The sequence below is a fragment of the Gigantopelta aegis genome, chromosome 3, assembly GCF_016097555.1.
Source record: "Gigantopelta aegis isolate Gae_Host chromosome 3, Gae_host_genome, whole genome shotgun sequence".
Lineage (NCBI taxonomy): Eukaryota > Metazoa > Mollusca > Gastropoda > Neomphalida > Peltospiridae > Gigantopelta > Gigantopelta aegis.
The window spans coordinates 66,733,053-66,756,733 of record NC_054701.1 but is presented as its reverse complement, the minus strand read 5'-3'; the positions used below and the strand labels follow the sequence as shown (position 1 = coordinate 66,756,733).

Sequence of the window (23,681 nt, the reverse complement as noted above, 5' to 3'; positions counted from 1 at the left end):
TGTACGCGCGCGTGCCCCCACCTTTTGGAACCTTCCTACGCCCGTGGATAATTTGCCAGTTCACTGATAACAAATATTTCACATATTAATCACTAATACACACACAACATGAAGGAGCCAGTCAGCATCTATGTAACATATAAATTATGACTAGTTCTGAGTGTCGGAGTAACAGAGCGTTTATGAAACAAAAACGTGAGTAAAAACAAAAAAGTGCTCTACGTAAATCCAGTACACCCTTTTAACCCCTGCAACGCTTACTAACGTTTGTACCTGCGCCCACCCTTTGAGTGTTATGTAAAATGTGAATGACCCCTATTAAACGTTAACTGTATCGGCAATAGGAATTGATTTGGTACAGTGGAACCGTAAGGGCAAGGTCTCTTTCAACTGGTGTTTGGTCATAAATTATGGGTACGTTAATTCTCCAAAAGGAATCCGGGTCGTTTAGCCCTTATTCCTATTCGACCCCGAGTCGTTTCGCCCTTATTCCCGTTCGCCCCGAGTCATTTCGCCTTTAGAATGGGTCGTTTCGTCCTCCATTATGAGTTGTTTCGCCCCTATGTATTGGGGTGGTACTAGTATGCAAAATTTGGTATATAAAAATAATGTTACCCATAATTTTGTCGTAATAGTCATCTAACAGGCAACAAGGTTGTAGACTTAAACGTAAAGTCCGAAACAAAATGTGGACAACTACAATAAATTGCTCCTACCTTTATTTTTCGTTAGATTTTACCCACATTATGTCCAGACAGAAATCTTGAAAAAACAATTACTATGGCATGATTTCCACATACTAGATGATAACCATGTCACCAGTATCGACTTCGCTGAGATCGCATAGGGCAAAAAGCATGTAATTTTGTGCCGGCTGCCATTTTGACTTTTTATGGAATATTCTACAAGAGGAGTGAAAGGATATGACTTAATCTAACAACCGTTGAATGTAATAACATGTTATGATATAAATGCAAATGTCATGACGTCATATTATTTTATTATTATTAATATTATTTGATTGTTTAAAGATACCACTAGAGATCATTGATTTTATATTAATATTTTAGTATTTCACCCCTCTTGAAGAGTATTCCATAAAAAACCAAAATGGCAGACAGCAGAAAACTGCATGTATTTAAATGTAAACTGAAGCAAATGGACCTTTTAATATTTCACCATAAATCTTCTTCAGCATAGATGTAAACATGACACGTCAACGGATATTACAGAGGCCAATTTCGCCCCCCACCCCACACACACACCAAAGCACTTTATAACTAATATGTCCTAGTCTTTGTACTTATTAATATAAAATACATCAGGCCCGTAGGAACTGGGATGGTGTGAGGGGAGGGGTTCTTTAAAATATTGCACATAATAACATACATACATATATATATATATATATATATATATATATATATATATATATATATATATATATATATATATATATATATATATATATATATATATATATATATATGGTGTTTATGGTTGATAAAGGGTTACAAATTGATAACCTATATCTGATTTGCAACTAAAGTCACGTAAACAAATTTATTCATCATTCACAAACATAAACATGAGGGCGAAACGACCCGGTATGGGGGCGAAATGACACGGGACGAAACGACACGGGGCGATCGGGAATAAGGGCGAAACGACCTGATACCCTCCAAAAGCGTAGAATACTGCGGAAAATAGTACACATTTGACAAGCTATAAACTTGTGTATGTCTTGCAAAGTATTTTAAAAACAGACACAAAACTTCAAAACGACAGAACAGAAAGAGTGAGTGATGAGCGGCAGATTAGATGATCTCACTCCTAAACAAGTTGCAACCCTACAACAGGTAACACTTTGTAGATAACACACAGTTGGCACACGGTTGAAATCGGAGCTGACAGAGGGCAGAGGCCACAGCGTGACAGTGACAGAACCACACTGTCCACAGGCATCCCCAAATAATAACGTCAGAAATTTATAGTATATATATATATATATATATATATATATATATATATATATATATATATATATATATATATGGGGTTGTTGGCAGATGGTATGTGGCACAGGTACCTCCAAACAGAAACTCCTAGTACATCTATATATATCTATATACAGTGCTGTCCGGTGTATAGGAGAAGCCATGTGTTTAGGGAAGTGACGTCACGTATCAGCATGCGCGCGCATCTGGTAGGCAGAAGTCTATCATAATGGCCATTAGTAACAAAGCGAACTAGCGTAGCGTGAATAGCAAAGAATGGCCAACACGTGCTTAAATTACCGCTTGTAGCACGGGAACGCTATTCTACATCGCTCCTGTATGGAGGAGATACATGTACTCTTTCCACCCATAAAATTTGACGATTGACCGAGTTCAAAACTATAGCAAACTTCCTTTTTTTTCTTTTTCTTTTCACCTGAATAAATATTTTTAATCCATGTATTTTTAAAGCGTCTGGTCCATATTTCAAGTAAAGCATTACAAACGAGCGCGCGCACACACAAATAAAAATAATAAAATAAAACGAGTAGGCCTATATTTTTTATTTAAAACTGTTTAAAAGAAATAATTGGCCTACACTTTGTTAAAGGAAATTATTTCTTTAAACAATTTTAAATAACCCATATACATATAGATACACATACACACACACACACACACACACACACACACATATACATATATATGAACATTTGTTACAAATGAACAACCAGTAGACAATATATAGACAGTAGTTATATATATATATAACACAGATTTGTCTACTGGTTCATTTGTAAGGCTTTTCATCAACAATAAATTTAAGCAAGTATCTTATTAGAAAACTTTACAAAAACTTTAAAACTATTAATTTTATCAAGTCCTTTTTTATTCCTTAAACTTGCTGATATCGGATACATATTAACACATTGTATTAAAATGGAGGAACCTAAATTTAGTTTCCATACATGTTCCATGACCACACATACATTGCTCCCTCTAGCTACAGCGTCCCTTTTTAAATATTAGTACAGAACTTAGCCTTTTAAACCGGATACATCTCAAATTTACTTGGTCCCTCACCTTTGTGGTTCTATCTTCAGAACATTTTGTAGCATTATTTTTTATATATATATATATATATACATAAAAATTGCCATTAATATTTTAATCGCCTAATCCCATGCAGGCCAGGACATAGTTTAATACGCAGTCGATCTAGGATTGATTCCTGTTGGTGGTCCTATAGGGCTGTTTCTCATTCCAGCCAGTGCTCTACAACTGGTGTAACAAAGGCTACACTATTTATTATCCTGTCTGTGGGCTGATGCATATAAAAGGTCCCTTATTGTTAATCGGAAAGAGTAATCCATTGTGTGACAGCAGCAGGTTTCCTCCCTAATATTATCTGTGTGATCCCTAAACATGTCCGACTCTATATATCCGTAATTAAAATAACTTGAGTGCATTGTTAAATAAAAGATTCCTTCCTTTCAAATCTAAAACAGTGTCAGTTACCTTTGACAAGAGGCACAGTTTCAAAGGCTATCACTTTCAACCTGATTAATAAACCAGTTAAAACAACAAATTACTGTAAATGGTAACAATACAATGTTTTAATTTAAGACACACATTAACACAATGCAAATATCATTTGATCATTGGTTTATAATGATAATAGAAAAAGAAAATAATAAATATGTGTTGTTTATTGTTTCTCGATATAATTTTATTGATTTTGTAAATTCTGTTTTTATTAGAAAATAGAGATCGTGGTAAAAAAAGAAGATTAAATCCAAGTGTTATCAATGTCATCATCACATACTGAATAGCACCAATAATATTGCATATGGTAGTTTGGAAAGTCAGTGTGTTATCAATGTCATCATCACATACTGAATAGCCCCAATAATATTGCATATGGTAGTTTGGAAAGTCAGTGTGTTATCAATGTCATCATCACATACTGAATAGCCCCAATAATATTGCATATGGTAGTTTGGAAAGTCGGTGAAAAAAGTTCTGGTATCTTTCTTATGCACAGAAACATGAGATACTGTAGAAAAGAATCACTGAATCTAATACCAGTGTTCTCCTTAGCATCCCTTAATTCACCCTAAAACTTAAACGCCCTTAATTCATCGTGAAAGGCCCATTTTTCATCCAAGAGTTGCCGGTTCTCTTTTTGTCCATAAACAGGGATCACTGATACCTAGAAAAAAATAAGAAAATTGGTAAATTTCTATGATATATAAGTATGAAAGTTTTATATTGTGTATATTGAATATTATTGAAATATTTGAATACACATAAATGTATTTGTGAAGACATATTGACATCTGTCACTGATGACAATAATACTTATAAGTTATAAATACAATCAGCTCCCCTTTTCTTTCTTTATTTGCTGCAAACAAATTCAGATAACTTATATAATAAATGCATGTAACATAATTTATGTTTTTAATAAAATATGGTGGCTATCACCAACTTGTGGATCAAGATCCAGTTTTATTATTAGTATTTATTTATTTTTAATCCCAAACAAATGATTTAATACATCTGATATCCCACCCTGAAATGTTTATACCTTTTATTTTATTATTAAAAAATCAACCTACACATTACAAATACATCTGTGGATCACTTCTTCAATAAAAAAAGTAAAACATTATAATTAACATATAATATAATTAATAAATGGAAATATTTCAGAACCATTTTCATATGAAACAATACATATATGCTTGATTGCACACACACAAGCACACACACACACACACACACACACACAGCTCCCTGTTATTTAATTAAAAATATAAATACTCCAGCCACCTACATATTTTATGGCATAATACAATATAAAATATATTCAGATTTTTGTTTTACTCACTATAATGGATCTGTCAATACAAACAAAAAGTTACATAAAACGTTGTTTGTCGATTGACTGGGTAGGCCTACTGTTCACAGAGTATCTTTGTTTCCATGTCAGTTTGGTGGGGGCTTTTATTATTATTATTTTTTTTTTTATTATCTTTTCAATTTTCATTTCAATAAATACTGACGTGTATTAGTATTACGAATGAATAACATACAACAAACCTTGTATAAAATGACGATCTCCGTTGTGGGATGGGCAAAGTTGATTGTTGTCAGCTTTAAACTGTTCAACGTTTCGCTTCCACTGTATTTGATGTAACTAATTTCATAATCCTTACTACAGTGACTTGTGCATCTAACAACAACGTATGAAATTACCATGACAAAATACCATTCATCAAAACTAGTCTACACTGATTTAATTGACGGAAAAACGTTCGATTGTTCATTACTACTAATGCCAGTATTGTCAACTGGTTTCTTGCCTACCAGCGCTCACGCGGTACCACGTGATCAAAACGTGACGTCACCGTGGCTTCTCCTATCGGCGCACCTAAGCTTTCAAGGACCATTTTCTATGTGAACATTGTAAAATATTTAATAAAATGCGTCTCTCACCAATGAAGAAGTGCATAATCTGAAATACACTGCAAACTGTTTTATGTCTGTAGTAAATAAACATTTTAAAATGGTGCATAAATATAGGCACCCCCTTGTATCCAAAACGATTTGCATGTCCGGTGATTCGGCGCAGTAGATGTAGATCTTTGACCCCGCTATTTATAAACCGCCCATGACCTCAATTTTAGCCCATAAACGCTACACTATTGTACCAGAATTAATTTAGTACTTTTTTTGTCTTGTCTTGTTAAAAATATTACTATGAAAATGAATGATCACATATGACCCATCTCATGATCAGTTTCGGAATCGTTTTCTTGAGTGGCACAGTACTGCAGATGCATACATGTTCATTGTCATGCCATAGCTAAGATGCCTACATGGATTTTATTTTTCTCGGGTAGATTGTGCACACACGTGGATCTTATTTCGCTTTTATTTTTTATAACAATGTGACAATTGTGAACTGGAATGACTGTCAATTAAGGTGTAAAAATAACCAAACAAAAATAATTACATTTATACTGTTTACTATAATTTTTAAAATGGGGGAAAGGTGTTTTCAGACTGGTTTTAACATTCCTAATTAATAGCCTATCAATAAGGATGACCTACTTCGCATTTATAAACACAAAAACAGGTGAATGATTTATTTTGAAATTATTATATAATTATTGATAATTCTAAAAAAAAAAATTAATTGCACCCTTAACAATAAATATGTTGATACTTGATTAACCATTGAAAAAGGAATTGAACTTTAATTCATTAAAAACTCCGACAACATAACAACTTGTTAAGCATACTCAAGCAAAATACCAAGTGTGCCGAATCACCGGACGCGCCGATACACCGGACACGGTTGTATATATCTATATCTATCTATCTATATATAGATATCTATATATATATATAGATATAGATATACATATAGTGATATACATATATATATATATATCTATCTATCTATATATCTATATCTATATCTATATCTATATATAGATAGATGATAGGTAGATAGATATATAGATCTATAGATCTCTATCTATCTATATATATAGATATATATAGATATATATAGATGTATATAGATGTACTAGGAGTTTCTGTTTGGAGGTACCTGTGCCAACAACCCCCATACCAGTTCGCCCCCCAAAAATATGTCAATTCACCCACACAAAAAATCCTGTTTGCCTCCACTTGGGGTTTGGTATGTCAGTTTCTGATTATCAATAAGCCAAGGGGAAAAACAACATTAAATGTTTTATGAAACTGACAATATTCAGTGACTGCCATTTGTAAAATGTTCAGGAGCTGAAAAAAAGTCCCCTGAATTTTTTTTGCGAGAGTCATTACTCTCCTCAGAAATTAGCAACAATAAAATTAATATCTGTTCATGTTTCACTGTCATTTATAATTATACTAACCGTCATTACTTTTCATTTTAGTCCTGTTAACAAGTTTACCCTATTGTCATTTTGAAGTTTTAACTGCTCATTAATAATTAATTACTAACCATTCTCACTGATTAACTTTATGACTATCACCACTTTCAAGTTAGATGGCAACTGAACGTTGTCCACCCAATCACACTTTTATTTTGTCTGTCTTAATCATGAAGAACGACCGAAAAACCATCTAAATTCATAGTGCTGCATGCTTCGCCCATTTGATAGTATGAACCAATGAAATGCCATATAAATAGGTTGGAAGGCATTAAGACGTTTTTTCTGCAATAAGAAATTACTGAAAAGAACTTTGCTGTGAATGACATAAGAGGTAACCCAACTAGTCGTCCATATTTTTTATTGTTTTGTGTAAGGATCACGTGGCAATATCATCTAACTTTGACAGGTCTAATGTCAGCGTAGCAGATGATAACTTTGCATGTATTTCTGACAACTGGAGTTCACTATGTTAGGCATTTTATTTGTACCAAAATAATGCATTAGAAAAAACTGATAACATTTATCGTATTATAATTAAAACATAAAGTTTGCAGCTTGACTTCAAGCATTTTCAGGCTGATAGTAACGTAGTATCTCACAGAATTTCTTGATACATGCAGTTACAAACAAAGTGTCAAAATTGTATGAAGGTACGATATTAGATTAATTATAATTATTAAAATTATTCCTTGTTTTTAATTTCAGTTTCGTGATAATGTCAAAGATGTCTTGAAACCAGAACATGATGACCATTATTTATTGCGGTGGCTTAGAGGTACATGTATACTAACATTTTGTAAATTCCAAGACATTTTCTAATTGATATCAGTTGGTATTTTCTTTGTTATATTTTATAAACCAAAAACAGTTCTAATTACAACATGCATGCTGAATTACTATTTCAGAATTTACATGTATGTCTTTCTTAGCGCTGTCACTCATGTTAAATTCTTTTCATAGCCCAGTAAATCTATAAATAACAATCCTCAATTTTCTTTTTCAGCCAGGCGATTCGACTTGAATAAAGCAGAGACAATGCTAAGAAATGTGAGATGGAAATATATATTTTTATTATGATAGTGAATAAAGGGTAAAAGACCAAATTATGTAAATATATACAACACCTACATACATTTAATTTTATGTCCATTCATCTACAACTATTTATTATTTTGATAAGATAATTGATTTGTATTCTTTTAAATCACACTTAACTACTTTTGAATTGATTGTTTAACAGGGACTTACTGTTATAAAATATATGGTTAATGTGCATTTATATTTTTGGCTGTCCTGGTGACCATGAGTTAAGATTATTTGATTTAAATTTAGTGCAGTATAATTAGATTTCATCCTTGTCAGTTTGTATTTCTGTCAGTATGTATTAGACCGTACATGTACCAGGTATACACACGTGTCTAAAAATTCATTCCAGACAGTCATTGGTGAAGTTTGAGATAATTGGATAGACTCGAGGCATCTCCATGTCTAATTATTACAGAAGTATGTTATTATAGGTTTACCACTAACCTGACTTGGCTGTTGGTCTAGGACTGGCATTAAAGGGCACATTTTTTATCATTTTTAAATTACGTGTAAATTCTATTATTTCTAAAATGGTTATAATAAAGTTTGTCTTGCCTTTATGAAGTGAAAAGGCGAGACATAGCTATTACTTCTCTGACGGTGTCAACTTTTGCATTAAAGTTTAAAATGTTAGTTTTCTGTTTAGATCAGTTACTTACAAACTATAAGTACTATGTCAATGGGTTAAAAGTTTGTTTTGTTTAACGACACCACTAGAGCACATTGATTTATTAATCATCAGCTATTGGATGTCATTTGGTTATTTTGACATATACCGGTAGTTTTAGAGAGAAAATGTACTGCATGTTTCCATTAGGAGTAAGGATAGCACATACCACAGCCTTTGAATCGATATACCAGTCATGGTGCGCATGCTGGAACGAGAAATAGTCCCAATGGGCCCACCGACAGGGATCGATCCCAGACTGACTGCGCATTGATTGAACGTTTTACCACTGGGCTACATCCCATGAAAGTTGGTTTATAATGGCGCCTGTGGATGTTCATCACAGAACACTGAAAAAGTTGATGGTAGATGATTTTGTTTTCATATCAACAGTCAAAAGATTGAAAATTGTATATTTAACATTAACCTTTGTTAAACATTTTTATGTGCTTCAATCTTCAGAACCTCACTTGGCGAGAGCAGAATAAAGTGGATACCATCTTGGAAACATTCACAATTCCCGAAGTGATTAAAAAATACTACATAGGTGGGCTGTTCGGTAGAGACAAGGAAGGCTCCCTTATCTGGATTGACCCATATGGATATATGGACTTGAAAGGTATGCCAGGCTCTGACTTAAGAATTTGGTACGTATGACAATTTTGAAATATTTTTGCTTCAGGCAGAATGCTCACAGATGGCAATTTTGAGTCTGAGCACAGCAGCTTTAAACCACTAACCTTTGCAACAAATGTAAAAACTAAATATTATCCCTTGAACTGACGGCAATATTATAAAACTGCCATTGAAAGAAAGAAAGAAATGTTTTATTTACCGGCGCACTCAACCCATTTTATTTATGGTTATATGGCATCGGACATATGGTTAAGGACCACACAGATATTGAGAGAGGAAACCAGCTGTCGCCACTTCATAGGTTACTCTTTTTTGATTAGCAGCAAGGGATCTTTTATATGCACTATCCCACAGACAGGGTAGTACATACCACAGCCTTTGATATACCAGTCATGGTGCACTGGCTGGAACGAGAAATAGCCCAATGGGCCCACACGCGGGGGATCGATCCCAGACCGACCGCGCATCAAGCGAGCGCTTCACCACTGACTACGTCCCGCTCCTAAACTGCCATTGGTAAATTTAGTTCCTAACCCATGGCAATTCATATCGCAATGTTGACAGTTGCTGTTGGTGCCATCATTAAGTTTGAGTCCAGGTATGCATATTGTGTTTTACCTATATCAGCAGAAGAATGTAGGACATATACAGAACTTCACATACATTGTTTTCGCTTCCTATTTATTGCACAAGTTTATTTTGTGCAAAAATATATACCACAAGACCGAGTATGTGAAGTTCTGTATTTATTATATACATTTTATGTTTTACAAAAATTATTTTGAATTTAACGTCATAACAACACTTTGTTAAATCTATTATCAAAACTCCTTTCATGGATTTACTTAATGTTAAGAATCTTACTCTGTGGCAGCTTTGTGTAATGGTTTCAAATACGATGTGATTTAATTTGTAAATCATATATGACGTCAGTAAATAAAAGGTGCTAACTGCAGTAAAAAGAAAAAGGGAATTCCCCATTTAAAAGTTCCGGTCTAGAGTGCGATACAAAATAAATTTATCACACAGTTTCAAAATGACTTTATCACTATAGTAAGATTGAACAGGTATGTAATAAAGTATTATATTATCTAAGATGTTCTCACTACTGCTAATAACTCGGCGACTTAAGCTGAATTGTGGCTAAGCAAACACTACTGGTAATTTCACTGGCTAAATTAGGGAAAGATTCTGCCATACATAAAGATATGGTCATGTGATATCATATTCATTGTTTTAGTGCTGTGATCTCACTTTGTACAAGAAGGGGGAGTGGGATGTAGCTCAAGCGGTAGTGTGTCTGCCTGTGAAGCGGTCGGTCATTGGATCGATTCTTCTCAGTAGACCCATTTGCAGTTTGGACTATTTTTCATTCCAACCAGTGGTCCATAACTGGTGCATCAAAGGCCATGGTATGTGTTGTGCTGTCTGTGGGAAAGTGCTGCTTATCGGAAAGAGTAGTCTATGTGGTGGCAGCAGGTTTCCTCTTAAGAAATATGTCAGAATGACCATAATATGTTTGACGTCCAATAGCCGATGATAAGATAAAAATCAATGTGCTCTAGAGGCATCGTTAAATAAAACAAACTTTACTTTTTTGTACAAGAAAGGGTGAAACCTAGCTCATTCTGTAGAGCACTTGCCTGAGGTGCTTTGATATTATATAAGATCAAACTCCTTTGGTGGAACCATTCTCGGACTGGGTCTTTTGGTCCTGTCCCAACCAATGCTCTATGACTGATATATCAAAGGTTGTGGTATGTGCTGTTGTGTCTATGGGTTTCATATTAGACTAAATGTGTTTGACATCCAGTAGCCGATGATTAATAAATCAATGTACTCTTTGGTGTCGTTACAGGAACTATCTTGAGCTTGTTGCCATTGTTAATATTTTGCTGACTAACATATGTTTTAATGACTAAAATTGCACATTAAAATGTATGTTTTTTGAGTAAAATATCAGTGACTGTATATTAAATGTGTTTCTGATATTTTGGGGAGACGAAGTCCAGTTTGAGCTACTTTCATCATTTTGATTTGAATTTTCTTTAATATGCCTTAATGCGTGAAAAGTAGATAGTTATGATATATGACACCCTACCATCACAAGTTGTACATGCATGCAAGGTTTAATGATCCTATATAAATTAATAAGGAAAATATAGCCCAGACAAGGATTTGTTTATATTTTAAAGTGTAGTATTGTTTGAAAGGTAGGTCATGGTGACCTAGTTATAGTACACAACACACTGCCATCCCAAACTAGGTTTAATGATCATATATGAATTTATAAGAATGATATGCCCCATAAACAAAAAGTTTATGGATGGATGGACAATGCCATACCATAATACGACCCATGAAATCATGCACCATAGACATGACAGCACATTGATACCTTTGATATAACAGTTGTAGAGCAGTGGTTGGTATAAGAAGTGATCCTATAGGTCAGTCAAGGGTATTCAGTTCTATGATTCAAGACTTAGTATATTATGTTATTTTATTTTATTTTTAATGTATTATTATTATTTTTATGTTTTTTATTAGGAATGCTGAGATCTGCCAAGAAGTCTGATATCATAAAAAGCAAAATCCATCTCCTTGAAACTATATACAAGAAGTTTGATGAACTCACACAAAAGGTAATTGTAATTGTTAATAGTTGATCAAAGATTTTCCAGAATAGACATTATTTAGCCTTACTTTTAAAAAAACAATTCTTTACATTAAAGTATTAAAATTGGTTTTAGATTGATAATATGGAATAAAGATCTTTATCACATCCATCCACAGCAGTGCTCTTACATCATTTGATATGGGAAGACATTTCAATAAAAAAACTCAAAATTATTATAATAGTAAATTTAAAATGAAAATAAAGTAACAGTGTTGTTTGTACTAACAGTTTGCCAAAAATGGTTTGTTTTTATAACCAAGCATAAAGGAGAAGAAAATAACTGCTGGTAAGTTTTAAAGATAGCATTCACAGGTGGTAGTTACATTGTAAATATACCATTTTAATAAACAGGTCCTCTCTAATCTGATGGTAAAATACAATAAGACTCCATCGTTTGCGATAGAAAAAGTACACCCGAGATGGTTGACATTTCGAAATATCCACCACCGAAAGTGTTTTTTTTTTTATCCTACATCTCCGCATATAATGGGGTCTTTTTTTCTCATCCATTCGGTAAATAAACTTTTATTTTACACAGACAGACAAAGTATCTTCTTTATGTGATCATTTTATTATAAATAAATGACACTATCATATTTGCTGTGTTTGTTACATGTGTTAAATAAATAAAATTTAACACTACACATTAACAAGATAGCTTTTATAATGAAGGTTTTAAGAACAAAATATAGCTCAAAAACTGTTGTCTCAGATCATCAACTCGCATTAATATGATCTCATACGTAATACTCCGCATGTTAAATGCAATGACATAGTATATGAAAGATAAAACTATCTTACATAGCTTTCTTTCATGGGATAACTGTGCCCTATATACTTAAAACTACATTATGAGAGAAATAACTTTCTTTTTTTATGCAACGTGACAAGATATATTACATACTACATGCAGGTGTAATTGAAAATAAACAAATTTCTCTTTCAGGAAGGTAGGAGAGTTGACCAGCTTGTTATTATCTTTGACTTGCAATATATGGGACTTAAGCATTTATGGAAACCTGGTGAGTTCATTTAATCCTGGAACAGTACCATTTTGTTATGTAAACTGAAACACTTGATGGAATCTATTTGTGAAAGTTGTAAATGATCAAACATTAATTTAAACATTGTTTTGTTGCAAAATAGGGATTTTTGGTCACTTGAAAAACATTACAGAAACTATGTTGATAAAAAAAAAGAAAAAAAAAAGATTGTAGGTGAGTTCTGAATTGGAGGTGTGCGGTATTACCGGTATACCGGTATTTTTTTCTGTCGTGGTACGTACCGGTACTTTTTTTTACTGTACCGGTATACTTCGGGACTTTCCGTGGACGATGACTTTACGAACATTTCCGAGAAATAAATTATCAGTGTCATGAACCAAAATACATAATTTCGAGAAATTATTTTAAAAGCGTCCAATGTTAATGATTGTTTGTGTTCCATTAACAAATCTTTGAAAAACTAACGGAATTTCCCAAAGTATCTAGAATCTCAAAACGTTGTCACTAACAAAAACATGGTAACTGATGAGTTTGTTGTTCGCAACACACGTGCGATATTGGTCATTTGCAGGGCTCGCCCTGTTGTTCATCAAAGTTGCAAATTACGAAAAATAATAAAAATTGACAAATGGAATTTTCGACTTGTCGAAAAAAAATTAAGAAAGTTTTTTAATGTCGATTTTTAGTCACCAAACATTCTTTCAACCAATTTTGATCAACAGATATGCCTCGCGGTATGCATAAGCGCCATTTGCATGTCCGGGTGACCAGTCTACTATTCAATAGTGAACTGCTTCTCGTAAAGCAACAAAATGCGATCAAATGATATGAAATACTGTTCAAAACATGTTGCATTGTTGATACTGAATGTTTCATTACTAGCTACAACAAGGTTCACTTTTTATTTGTCACGTTTTTAGCGTTGTGTTGTATCAGATAATGTTGTAAAATCTAGGTCACGTGGTTGAGTTAATTTTACTGAAGTGGGTGCATTGATGAGGATTACATATTTTTTTCTCACATATACACAATCATTATTAGTAGAAATTTTCAGTTTACAGATTTAATTTTAAACATATTCAGTGGGGGAATTACAATTTATTGATGCTATGTCTACTTATATAATATTAGCACAGGCATGATACATCCTTCCGCCCCTGGTAGATAAACATACAAAAGTCTCGGATCACGTTGCAATGAATTTATGAAACTGAAAAAGTTTTTTTCCCAGTTGTTAACGTCTGAAAGACGGTCACACGCCAGTGTTTTGAGAACAATAACATATGACGTTTTCTTTGTCTTTGTTTTGGGTGACTGGCTATACTCTTGAGTTGAATACGAAAACAATTATAAACAGTATTCAGTTTAAAACATACATATAAGTTAGGAGGAGGGGAGTTATGTACTTAAAAAAACCCCCACGAAAGCCCAACTATTTCATTTGCATTCATAAAATAAAATACTGCCAGTGTGGCTATTTTGTTTCTAAACTGTTTTTTCTTCTTTAAACATGAATTCATTATCAAAGAGATTAAAGATACAGGCCCATAGCATATAGCTTATATATATATATGGCCCATTGGGCCTGTGGAATTGGCACGATATCTGGAGGGTTGGGGACGTATGCAGAGCTTCTAGTGGGGTGGCACAGGTTACATTTTTTATCTTTATATAGAGCAGAACAAAAACATCGACTGCTGAATGTCAAACGTTTGGTAATTTTGATATATAGTCTTAGAGAGGAAACCCACTACATTTTCTCATTAGTAGCACATACCACGACCTTTGCTATACCAGTCGTGGTGCACATACATAAATGAGAAATATCCCAATGGGCCCACCGACTTGGATCGATCCTAGACCTACCACGCGTCCAACCGATTGTTTTACCACTGGGCTACGGCCCGGCCTAGACATCAAGGGCCATTCAAATATTACGTAACTTTGTCATTTTCATTATTTTCCAATTTAACTGAAATGATAACTAGGGAATTTATTCATCTGTTATGTTTATTTCATTTATATTATAAGGTCTTAAAATACAACAAGGCTCTACAACTATGTTCTACCTATAAGTATTGGCTATTCTCTAAATGAGAGTTTTAGTCCTGCTTAATGCTTACTCAACTTTAGAGGAAATAGAGTGTAAACTGAATCAGTCAAAATCTTTACTGGTAGGTATATCATTGTAGTATGTCATATGTGTTTGACCCCTACGTTCAAAGGCACATAAATGATATTGTATGTTGCGCAATTATTGTATCACTGAATCGCAGTGATCAGTATGCTGTCATTACCGTGGTATACTGTGGTACATTACAAAAAACTGCGGTATACCGCGGTACGGTTTTTTTCGCGGTACCCAACCCTATTCTGAATGACTTTCAGTGATGGCAGATTCTGGTAACCACAATTTATTAACATCTGCATATCTTCCCAATATGAAACCAGTTGCTGATTTGATCAATAAAAATGGATTTGTGAAAATGTATATACAAATTTATTTAAAAATACATATATACATTTTCAAATTGATAATTTTAACTTCAAAATTTGGCATTAAAACCCCCCAGCTATTCAGGGAACTGTGCTGAATATCAGTTAAGCAGTGATCAAATCCTGATGTATTTATCTTTGCCGTTTGAAATTATTATATGCCCTTTTTATTAAAAAAAAAAATTCTCCGTGTTAAACATTTGTAAGAAAGATGCTCAATGTCTGAATGTTTACCGTTTAGGTGTGGATGTCTTATTAGAAGTACTAGCCATGTTTGAGGACTACTACCCAGAAACACTGAAGGTTTCATATGTTATCAATGGTAAGCACAGTGCTATGTTAATGTAGCTTTAAACAGTAGAGTTTCTTATTAACCATTTGTAAAACTGTTGACGAACATGGTAAAATGCATGTTACACAATCTTTTCATGAAGTCTTTAAAAATGCAATACAAGCCTTTTACATTTTACCCCTAACTAGTTCCAGTTGTTTGCTTCTCAGTTTCTTTGTTCATTTAAGGTTTACAGGTAGAAAGTACATTTTGCCATATATTTAACACAATGTAATGAATGGTGTTACATTATTGTCGTTTGTTTATAACCTTGCACAGCTTGCCAGGGGAACTGTATACACCCAGAACATCACCAAGTGTACTTTATGATGTTACAGTTTCAGAATTGCCTCTTTTTCAACAACTGTCATATATACATTTGGTTAAAAATTGGTTATTGCCTATGTGTAAGAGTTCACATTTTTTAAACACCTAGCATGTTCTACTTCTGTAAGAAACAGTATGTTTTCAACATTTTGATTAGCAACAGTTGCTAATCAATTAGCTGTAATTTAAAAATTGATTAGCATTGATTATTTAATGTTTTAGAATTGTGTAGCAATCACTGAAACTTGGTTTAACGTATCTGTTTTTCAGCACCTAGGATTTTTCCAATTGCCTACAGCTTAGTTCGTCCAATTCTGAGTGAAGACACTGTGAGAAAAATTCATGTGTTAGGATGTAAGTGTTTGTTTTAGCATTGCACAGTGTCCGGTTTATTCATGATAAAGTAATGAACATAATAGTAATTCATGTAATTACTGCTATTCAATTTCACATGAATGACAAATTGATTCCCTTGTACACCATTAGTTTTCCAAACAAGAGTTGCCTACAATAAATATTTCTATAATTACAAGTTCAGAGATTATTTATGATTAGCACATAGTCTATAGTCCGTCTCATCCTCCGATAGAAATGTTTTTTGTAAATAATTTCGGTTTGGATTGACATAAGAAAAAAAGTAAAATTAGTTTAGAAGTAACAAAAAAACTACCATTTTTGTGTGCAATAAAAAAAATATTTGGTTCCTAAATAAATAAAACTGTAATACATACCATAGTAAGAAAGTGACGCTTACAGCATTATGGCCATCATTTTGGTTTTGTGGACTGGTGTAGTCTTGATACGAGATAACTCTATTTAATTAATTTTACTACAGAGGGAGCAACAAGAAAATATCAGAGTTATCAAGACTATACCAGTCCATAAAACCAAAACAGCGACCATAATGCTGTAGCGTCGTTTTCTTACTATTGTGTATATCACAATTTTATTTATTTATGCACCCAATTTTTTTTTTATAATTGAACACAAAAAATGGTGGGTTTTTTGGTTATTTCTAAAACACTTTTACTTTTCTTCTTACTTTAAACCAAACCGAAATTATTTACAAAAAACATTTTTGTAGGAGGATGGGATGGACTATAGTTACTATATAGGAAGTGTAAAATAGGTTAAGCTGTTACTACATGATTGACCTTTAGATACCATTTGTCTCAGGAGTTGTTTCAAAATGTATCTAACAAGTAAATGGTATCTAATAAACACAAATGTACTATTCTGTCTTTTACTTAACCTCAAAAACTAAATTTAAAATAAATGCAAAAGTTGTTTTAAGCTAAGATATTAATTTTTTTTTTTTTTATTGCTTGTTTCCTGACTGGGATGATGTTTGATTTATTAACTTCTTGTCAAAAGCCTTGTTTCTATCGATGTGGTTTCCTTTCCAGCCAACTACAAGGACACACTGTTGAAGTACATTGATGAAGACCAGATTCCGGCTCACTGGGGTGGAACGTACACTGACCCGGACGGGGACCCTCGTGCTGTGTCACATGTCAGTTCTCAAACTTCTCTAAACAGACTAATTTTTATTGTCCCTACCCAATTTTTTTTTTTTTTTTACGATACCACTAGAGTACATTGATTTATTAATAATGTCTGACTAACTATACAATAAATCCTAGATTTTCATCCCTACCTGCCTCAAAGATAAAAGCCTATTCCCTATGTTTTTTATTGGCTAATGTGCAGCATTTCCAATATCCTAAGAATAAAAAATAAAAATTTCATCCCCAGACCCCATTTTGAAAGCATATTAGATGAAAATGTAGCATTTAATTTATGATTATCTTATTAAGCCACTTTTTGTTTTGCTCTCTTATATGACTGCTTGTTATATATATGTATAAGAAACAAATATTTATAACAAACATAACATATTTAGTTAAATACACATAAATCAGTCTCAAACGTCCTAAATTCCATGACCTGTTTTACATAATGACATCCCAATTGACATAATAATGTCATTTTCTGAGATTTATCGAAGAATAACATTCACTTTTTGGCAACGTCGTCCAATCAGAATAGAGTTCCTATAGTAAATCGTATAACAACAGAATGTTTGTAATTATATTCAGATGAACTCATAGCTTCAGTTCAAGTGATTGAAATTGTGTTTTGTATTTAAAACTCCTTTCATAATAAATAAATACTAACTTGCTGGTTTGTTTGGTGTTTTAGATATGTTTTGGGGGTGACATTCCCAGTAGTTACTATTGTCAGGAGTTGACCAATCTTGAAAACTTCACCGAGACATCGATAGGAAGAGGTTCATCTCTGCAGTTAGAATATGAAATAAAAATACCAAGAAGTTTGATTCGGTAAGAGGACACAATTTCTATTTTTGGTCCCCATTAGAGACTGTTGTTTTATTCTAAATTAAGTGTGAATATTTTTTCTTTCTTTTTTTCTTTTTCTTTAAAGCTTTGTTTCATATTTCTAGCATGTAGTTTGGAAAGACATTATGATATATGAGTTAATTCTGTTATTTTATTTTCATTTATGACATTTTTTAATGATGCTTGAAATATATTAAAATTTCTTTTATTAAATAGCTTGAGATTTAATATGACTTACTGTAATTGCAGGTGGCAGTTTAAAACTGATGGCTTTGACATTGGGTTTGGCATCTTCTATCGGAAAAGCAGCGGTCGTCAGAAAGCAGGAGAAATGGAACCAATTCTTGCTTCACAGCGAGTCAACAGTCATATGATACCAGAAGATGGCAGTATTACGTGTCAACAAGAGGGAACATGTAAGTCATTTCAGGCGCATTATCACAGATGGGGTTTTGGGCATCAAAACCTCCCTGCTCAAAGCAAATGTTTCTTTTTTAAAATATATTTTCTGGGGAAGTTTAACCCAAATCCTCCTAGAAACTAACCACAGTTTTTGGATAATAAATAAATTGTCACATTTTTGTAAGTGCCACTTGAAATTTATTTGGGAACTGTTTTATACCTTCGCTCTCACTCGGGGAATAAAATAATTCCCAAACTTGTTTCATAAATTTCATATGGCACTCCTGTTCATGCAGTAATCTTATATTTATATTCTGCTAAATTTAAATATTATTCAATATCAAACAAACTGGCTAGGACACTAGTCACAGGTCTAGCTCTGGGTGAGTAGAAAAGTTCTCCAAATTGTCTATTAAACTTCAAAAATATCAAAACCCCAGTTATTTTCGAACAAAATGTCAATTATTACATGCAGTTAGTTTGCTAAATTAAAATACAATTTGCCAATTGCTTTTAACATTCACAGTTGGCAAATTTGGCAAGTGCCAGAGCTAGCTCTGAGCCATAAATCACTTCCTTCAATAGCTTAGTGATTTATAATCATCGGCTATTGGATGTCAAACATTTGGTACTGGTAATTTTGACTAGTAGTCATCAGAAGAAACCCACTACATTTCTCCATTAGTAGCAAGGGATTTTTTATATGCACATTCCCACAGACAGAAAGACACATACCATGGTCCTTGACAGTTGTGTTGCACTTGTTAGAACGTGGAAAAAAATAACCGAGGTGGTTCGATCCTGCGACACAAGTACGTCAAGCCAGCCCTCACCAACTGAGCTAAATCCTGCTCAGACTGTTGTATAAGATGCCTGCCTCTATTAAAGAGAAGTTCTCCATGACTGGTTTTCTTTTCAGATGTAGTCCGGTTTGACAACACATACAGCTGGGCTCATGGTAAGAAGTTATTCTACCTCATTGAAGTTATTGCGCCTGATGTTCGTGATCTTGATATGACACAGTCATCACCAACAAAAGCAGAGACACAGTTTTACTTCAGTGACCAAGGTGTTAGTGATGTCAAGAGTCCTGATGTGATCAGTTGAGGAAAATCAGTCAAGAAATTTGAGAGGAAAAAAAAAGAAAGAAAAGTCTACTTTCATCTCAGTTTAATATATTATTTTGTTTTAGTTAGAACAAAGACAAATGCTAGTCCATTTTTATATGGTTTAAATATAGACTTATTACAGTGTGTCATTGATAAGAAAAAAAAAATGATACTCTACTTTTATTACGGGGTTTAATATAAACTTATTATTTGGTGCCATTTAGAACAAAGAAATATGCTGCTCTGTTTTATGTGCGTTAAATAAAGACTTATTTGGTGCTATTGTACATCAGGTAAAAACAATTTCTTATACACTCATTGGTAAGAATACCATACATTATTTATGGTATCACACAGTAATTATACACCTGTGATTACCAATTTAAAGACATACGACTGACTGCTCCTAGGTGACAACGCTGCAGTGATATCGCCAGTGAAATAAGCAAAATTGAAAGTGATTGCTCTGTAATGTTAGTTAACCTGAAGCTTATTGTGATGTGATACAGAAGTTAACAGCAAGTGTAAGTGTCATAAATAAGTTTTACTTGGAAAAGATGTTTAAATTTATTTTAAACATGGTTTTTGAGGTTATGTAAGAAGTTAAACACTAAATTCATGTCTTTTAGATACCATTTATCTTATAACGCGTTTAAAAATGTATTCAACTAATGTTTGCTCATTAGATACATTTTGAAACAACTTGTAAGGCAAATGGTATCCAACGATCACTCATGTAGTATTCTCTATATCAATATCATACCAAAAATGCTGAGTAGTTTAGATGTGACACAGAGTATACATTTTGAAACAACTTGTAAGGCAAATGGTATCCAACGATCACTCCTGTAGTATTCTCTATATCAATATCATACCAAAAATGCTGAGTAGTTTAGATGTGACACAGAGTATACATTTTGAAACAACTTGTAAGGCAAATGGTATCCAACGATCACTCCTGTAGTATTCTCTATATCAATATCATACCAAAAATGCTGAGTAGTTTAGATGTGACACAGAGTATAAACTGGGTACTGAAATTTCAATTTAATGTCTATTAATATCCTCACCTATATGCTGGAGCATTTGAAATGGGCATTATTTGCTTTCTGCAAATGTTTGTGTTTCAGTTTAAAAACATGAAAATATATAATATTGTAGTAGTGTTGGTATAAAGTGCTCCTACTGGCAGTAGCTAGAGGGAATTTCCCTGTTAGGTCAGTTGGTAGAGCAATGGATTCTCATACTGAGAGTCTGTGGTTCGAATCCTCTCAGTGGAGGTTGATTTTTCTGTTACATTTGGAGCCGACGTAGGGACTCGGTGTGTTCGTAACACAAGAATACAATTATAACCCAGTCAGGACCCATAACAGTTCAACTGCCCGTGGCCCACAGTTCCGGGACATAGCTTCACTTGAGGGGGTAGTACATGTATGTAGTAGTGTAGGTATAAAGTGCTCCTACTGGCAGTAGCTAGAGGGAATTTCCCTATTAGCTCAGTTGGTAGAGCGTTGGATTCTTGTACTGAGAGTCTGTGTTTCGAATCCTCTCAGTGGAGGTTGATTTTTCTGTTACAATATAATATTATTTATTTTAAAACTCCACTATTTACAGATTCTCTGAAATGTACAAAATATTGTTTGGTAGCTTTAAATAACGAAATGTTGGCATTCTGCTTATTTTACATTATTTAATAAAACAGCATATTTTGTTACTATTTTGCATCTCGCATTTCGTTTGTCGTTTAGATATTTTACTTAGTGCTAGAGAGAGTAGTAAATGAATATATACATAAATACCAGGTAATGTGGTGCTAATTTTGTACATAATGAAATTAGTAATATTTATTTTAGGTATATGTTTGTACATACATGACAGTTATGACATACCCCTTCAGTCGGACTATAATAATATAAAGACCATTCCAATCAGTGCAATCGATTTTTTTTTCTTTGAAGAAAGGTTGAATATAAAAGCCTGAACTATTTTTACAAGGAATCCCCGGTTATTGTTTAAGAGTTTGCTCCCTTGAACATTTACTTTTAATTACCGGTAATATTTTTACTTTATATATTTTTTAACAAACTATTATTTACAAATGTTAAAATGAATACCAATAATTATATTTAAAAAAAAAGCATTATTATCCTATAGGAATGCATTTCATCTGCTCAAGGAATTTGAAATGATATTTTCAAAATTTTTAGGTCATCTGAATGCATACAAAATGGATCTCCTAACTGGAAACAGATTAACAAAAGAATAATCAAGTGTTGAGTTTAGCAGAATATATTAATCAAGAAAATAACTTTTTAAACTTTAAGCAGATAATATAAATTTGTAATAAACTGGAAATGATGAAAACAAATGTATGTGAAGCCCTCTATATTTATTAAGGGCATGCCATACAATGCATTTAACTAAGCTTGGTGCGTTCAGAGAACGTTTTAGTTTTAAAAGTTTAGGCATTTTAAATTAAAGTTATATTTTTATCCAATTTAAAAAAAAAATAGGTCGGGTGAATTTCCTTTTTATTTTATATTTTCAAGGTATTGGGGAATACAGCATATCAAACAAAAATATTTTGGTCAATGAAAAAACAGTGGTGGGCCTTTATCTTCAGGGCAGTGTAGGATGAAAATCTAGTATTTTTTATTTATAATGGCCTAGCAACAGTTGTAATCAGTTTAAAAATTGACTAACTATTATTTAAAGTGTTAGAATTATGTAGCAATGTGTGAAACTTGCTTAGTGAATGGCAATGCGATACTGAACAAAATGCTCCTTGGCGTGCTTGAATAATATCATGTAACTACAGAACTCAGGAATGTTGCCAACTATTCAATATTTACAGTTGATCCGTCATTTTATTTCTGTGCTGTTGAAGTGTGTATGAGTGCGATTTTGCTCAATGGTTAGGGCTATAGGTGGCATATGGTAACAGAAAGAAAGAAATGTTTTATTTAACGATGCTCTCAACACATTTTATTTATGGTTATATTATGGCATCAGACATATGGTTAATGACCACACAGATATTGAGAGAGGAAACCCGCTGTAGCCACTTCATGGGCTACTCTTTTTGATTAGCAGCAAGTGTTCTTTTATATGCACCATCCCACAGACATAAGGTAACAGGTTGCATTAAAAATAAAATTGCAACATGGTAATAATAGATAATTTTTGGGTGCCAAAAATGTCTTTTCTTATCTAAAAGGGATTTTTTTTAATGTAGTTTTAGCCCTTGTGATAGGAATGCTGCTATTCATGTGACCCATGTTCCAGCCAGTGCACCACAACTGGTATATCAAAGGCTGTGGTATGTGCTATCCTGTCTGTGGGATGGTGCATATAAAAGACCCCTTGCTGCTAATCGAAAAAGAGTAGCTCATGAAGTGGCGACAGCAGGTTTCGTCTCACAATATCTGTGTGGTCCTTAACCATATGTCTGACACCATATAACCGTAAATAAAATGTGTTGAATGTGTCGTGAAATAAAACATTTCCTTCCTTCATGCGACCCATTCGTCTCAGTTGATCCGTTGGGTTTATGTTCAATCCAATCTGTTCTTCACATCTGGCATATTAAAGGTACATTGCCATTTTAAGAAAATGTATGGTATTATTTTATGGT

General features: G+C 33.3%; 1 protein-coding gene across 1 annotated transcript; it reads left to right on the top strand.

Annotated features, from left to right (window-relative positions):
- Positions 1-1,721: 1,721 nt before the first annotated feature.
- LOC121391884 (SEC14-like protein 2) lies at positions 1,722-20,101 on the top strand. The gene is made up of 12 exons (XM_041523359.1): positions 1,722-1,859; positions 7,655-7,724; positions 7,953-7,996; positions 9,165-9,321; positions 11,889-11,983; positions 12,965-13,040; positions 15,760-15,840; positions 16,447-16,530; positions 17,583-17,689; positions 18,379-18,518; positions 18,786-18,952; positions 19,858-20,101. Exons 1-12 carry the CDS (start codon positions 1,806-1,808, stop codon positions 20,043-20,045), a joined length of 1,263 nt encoding a protein of 420 aa, XP_041379293.1. The 5' UTR covers positions 1,722-1,805; the 3' UTR covers positions 20,046-20,101.
- The last annotated feature ends 3,580 nt before the right edge of the window (positions 20,102-23,681 follow it).

Excerpts from the sequence above, each read along its gene's own strand:
- LOC121391884 (XM_041523359.1), top strand. The coding sequence starts at position 1,806 with ATGAGCGGCAGATTAGATGATCTCACTCCTAAACAAGTTGCAACCCTA. Across the intron at positions 15,841-16,446 it reads GGTTTCATATGTTATCAATG|CACCTAGGATTTTTCCAATT; the intron begins GTAAGCACAGTG and ends TCTGTTTTTCAG. Across the intron at positions 17,690-18,378 it reads ACCCTCGTGCTGTGTCACAT|ATATGTTTTGGGGGTGACAT; the intron begins GTCAGTTCTCAA and ends TTGGTGTTTTAG.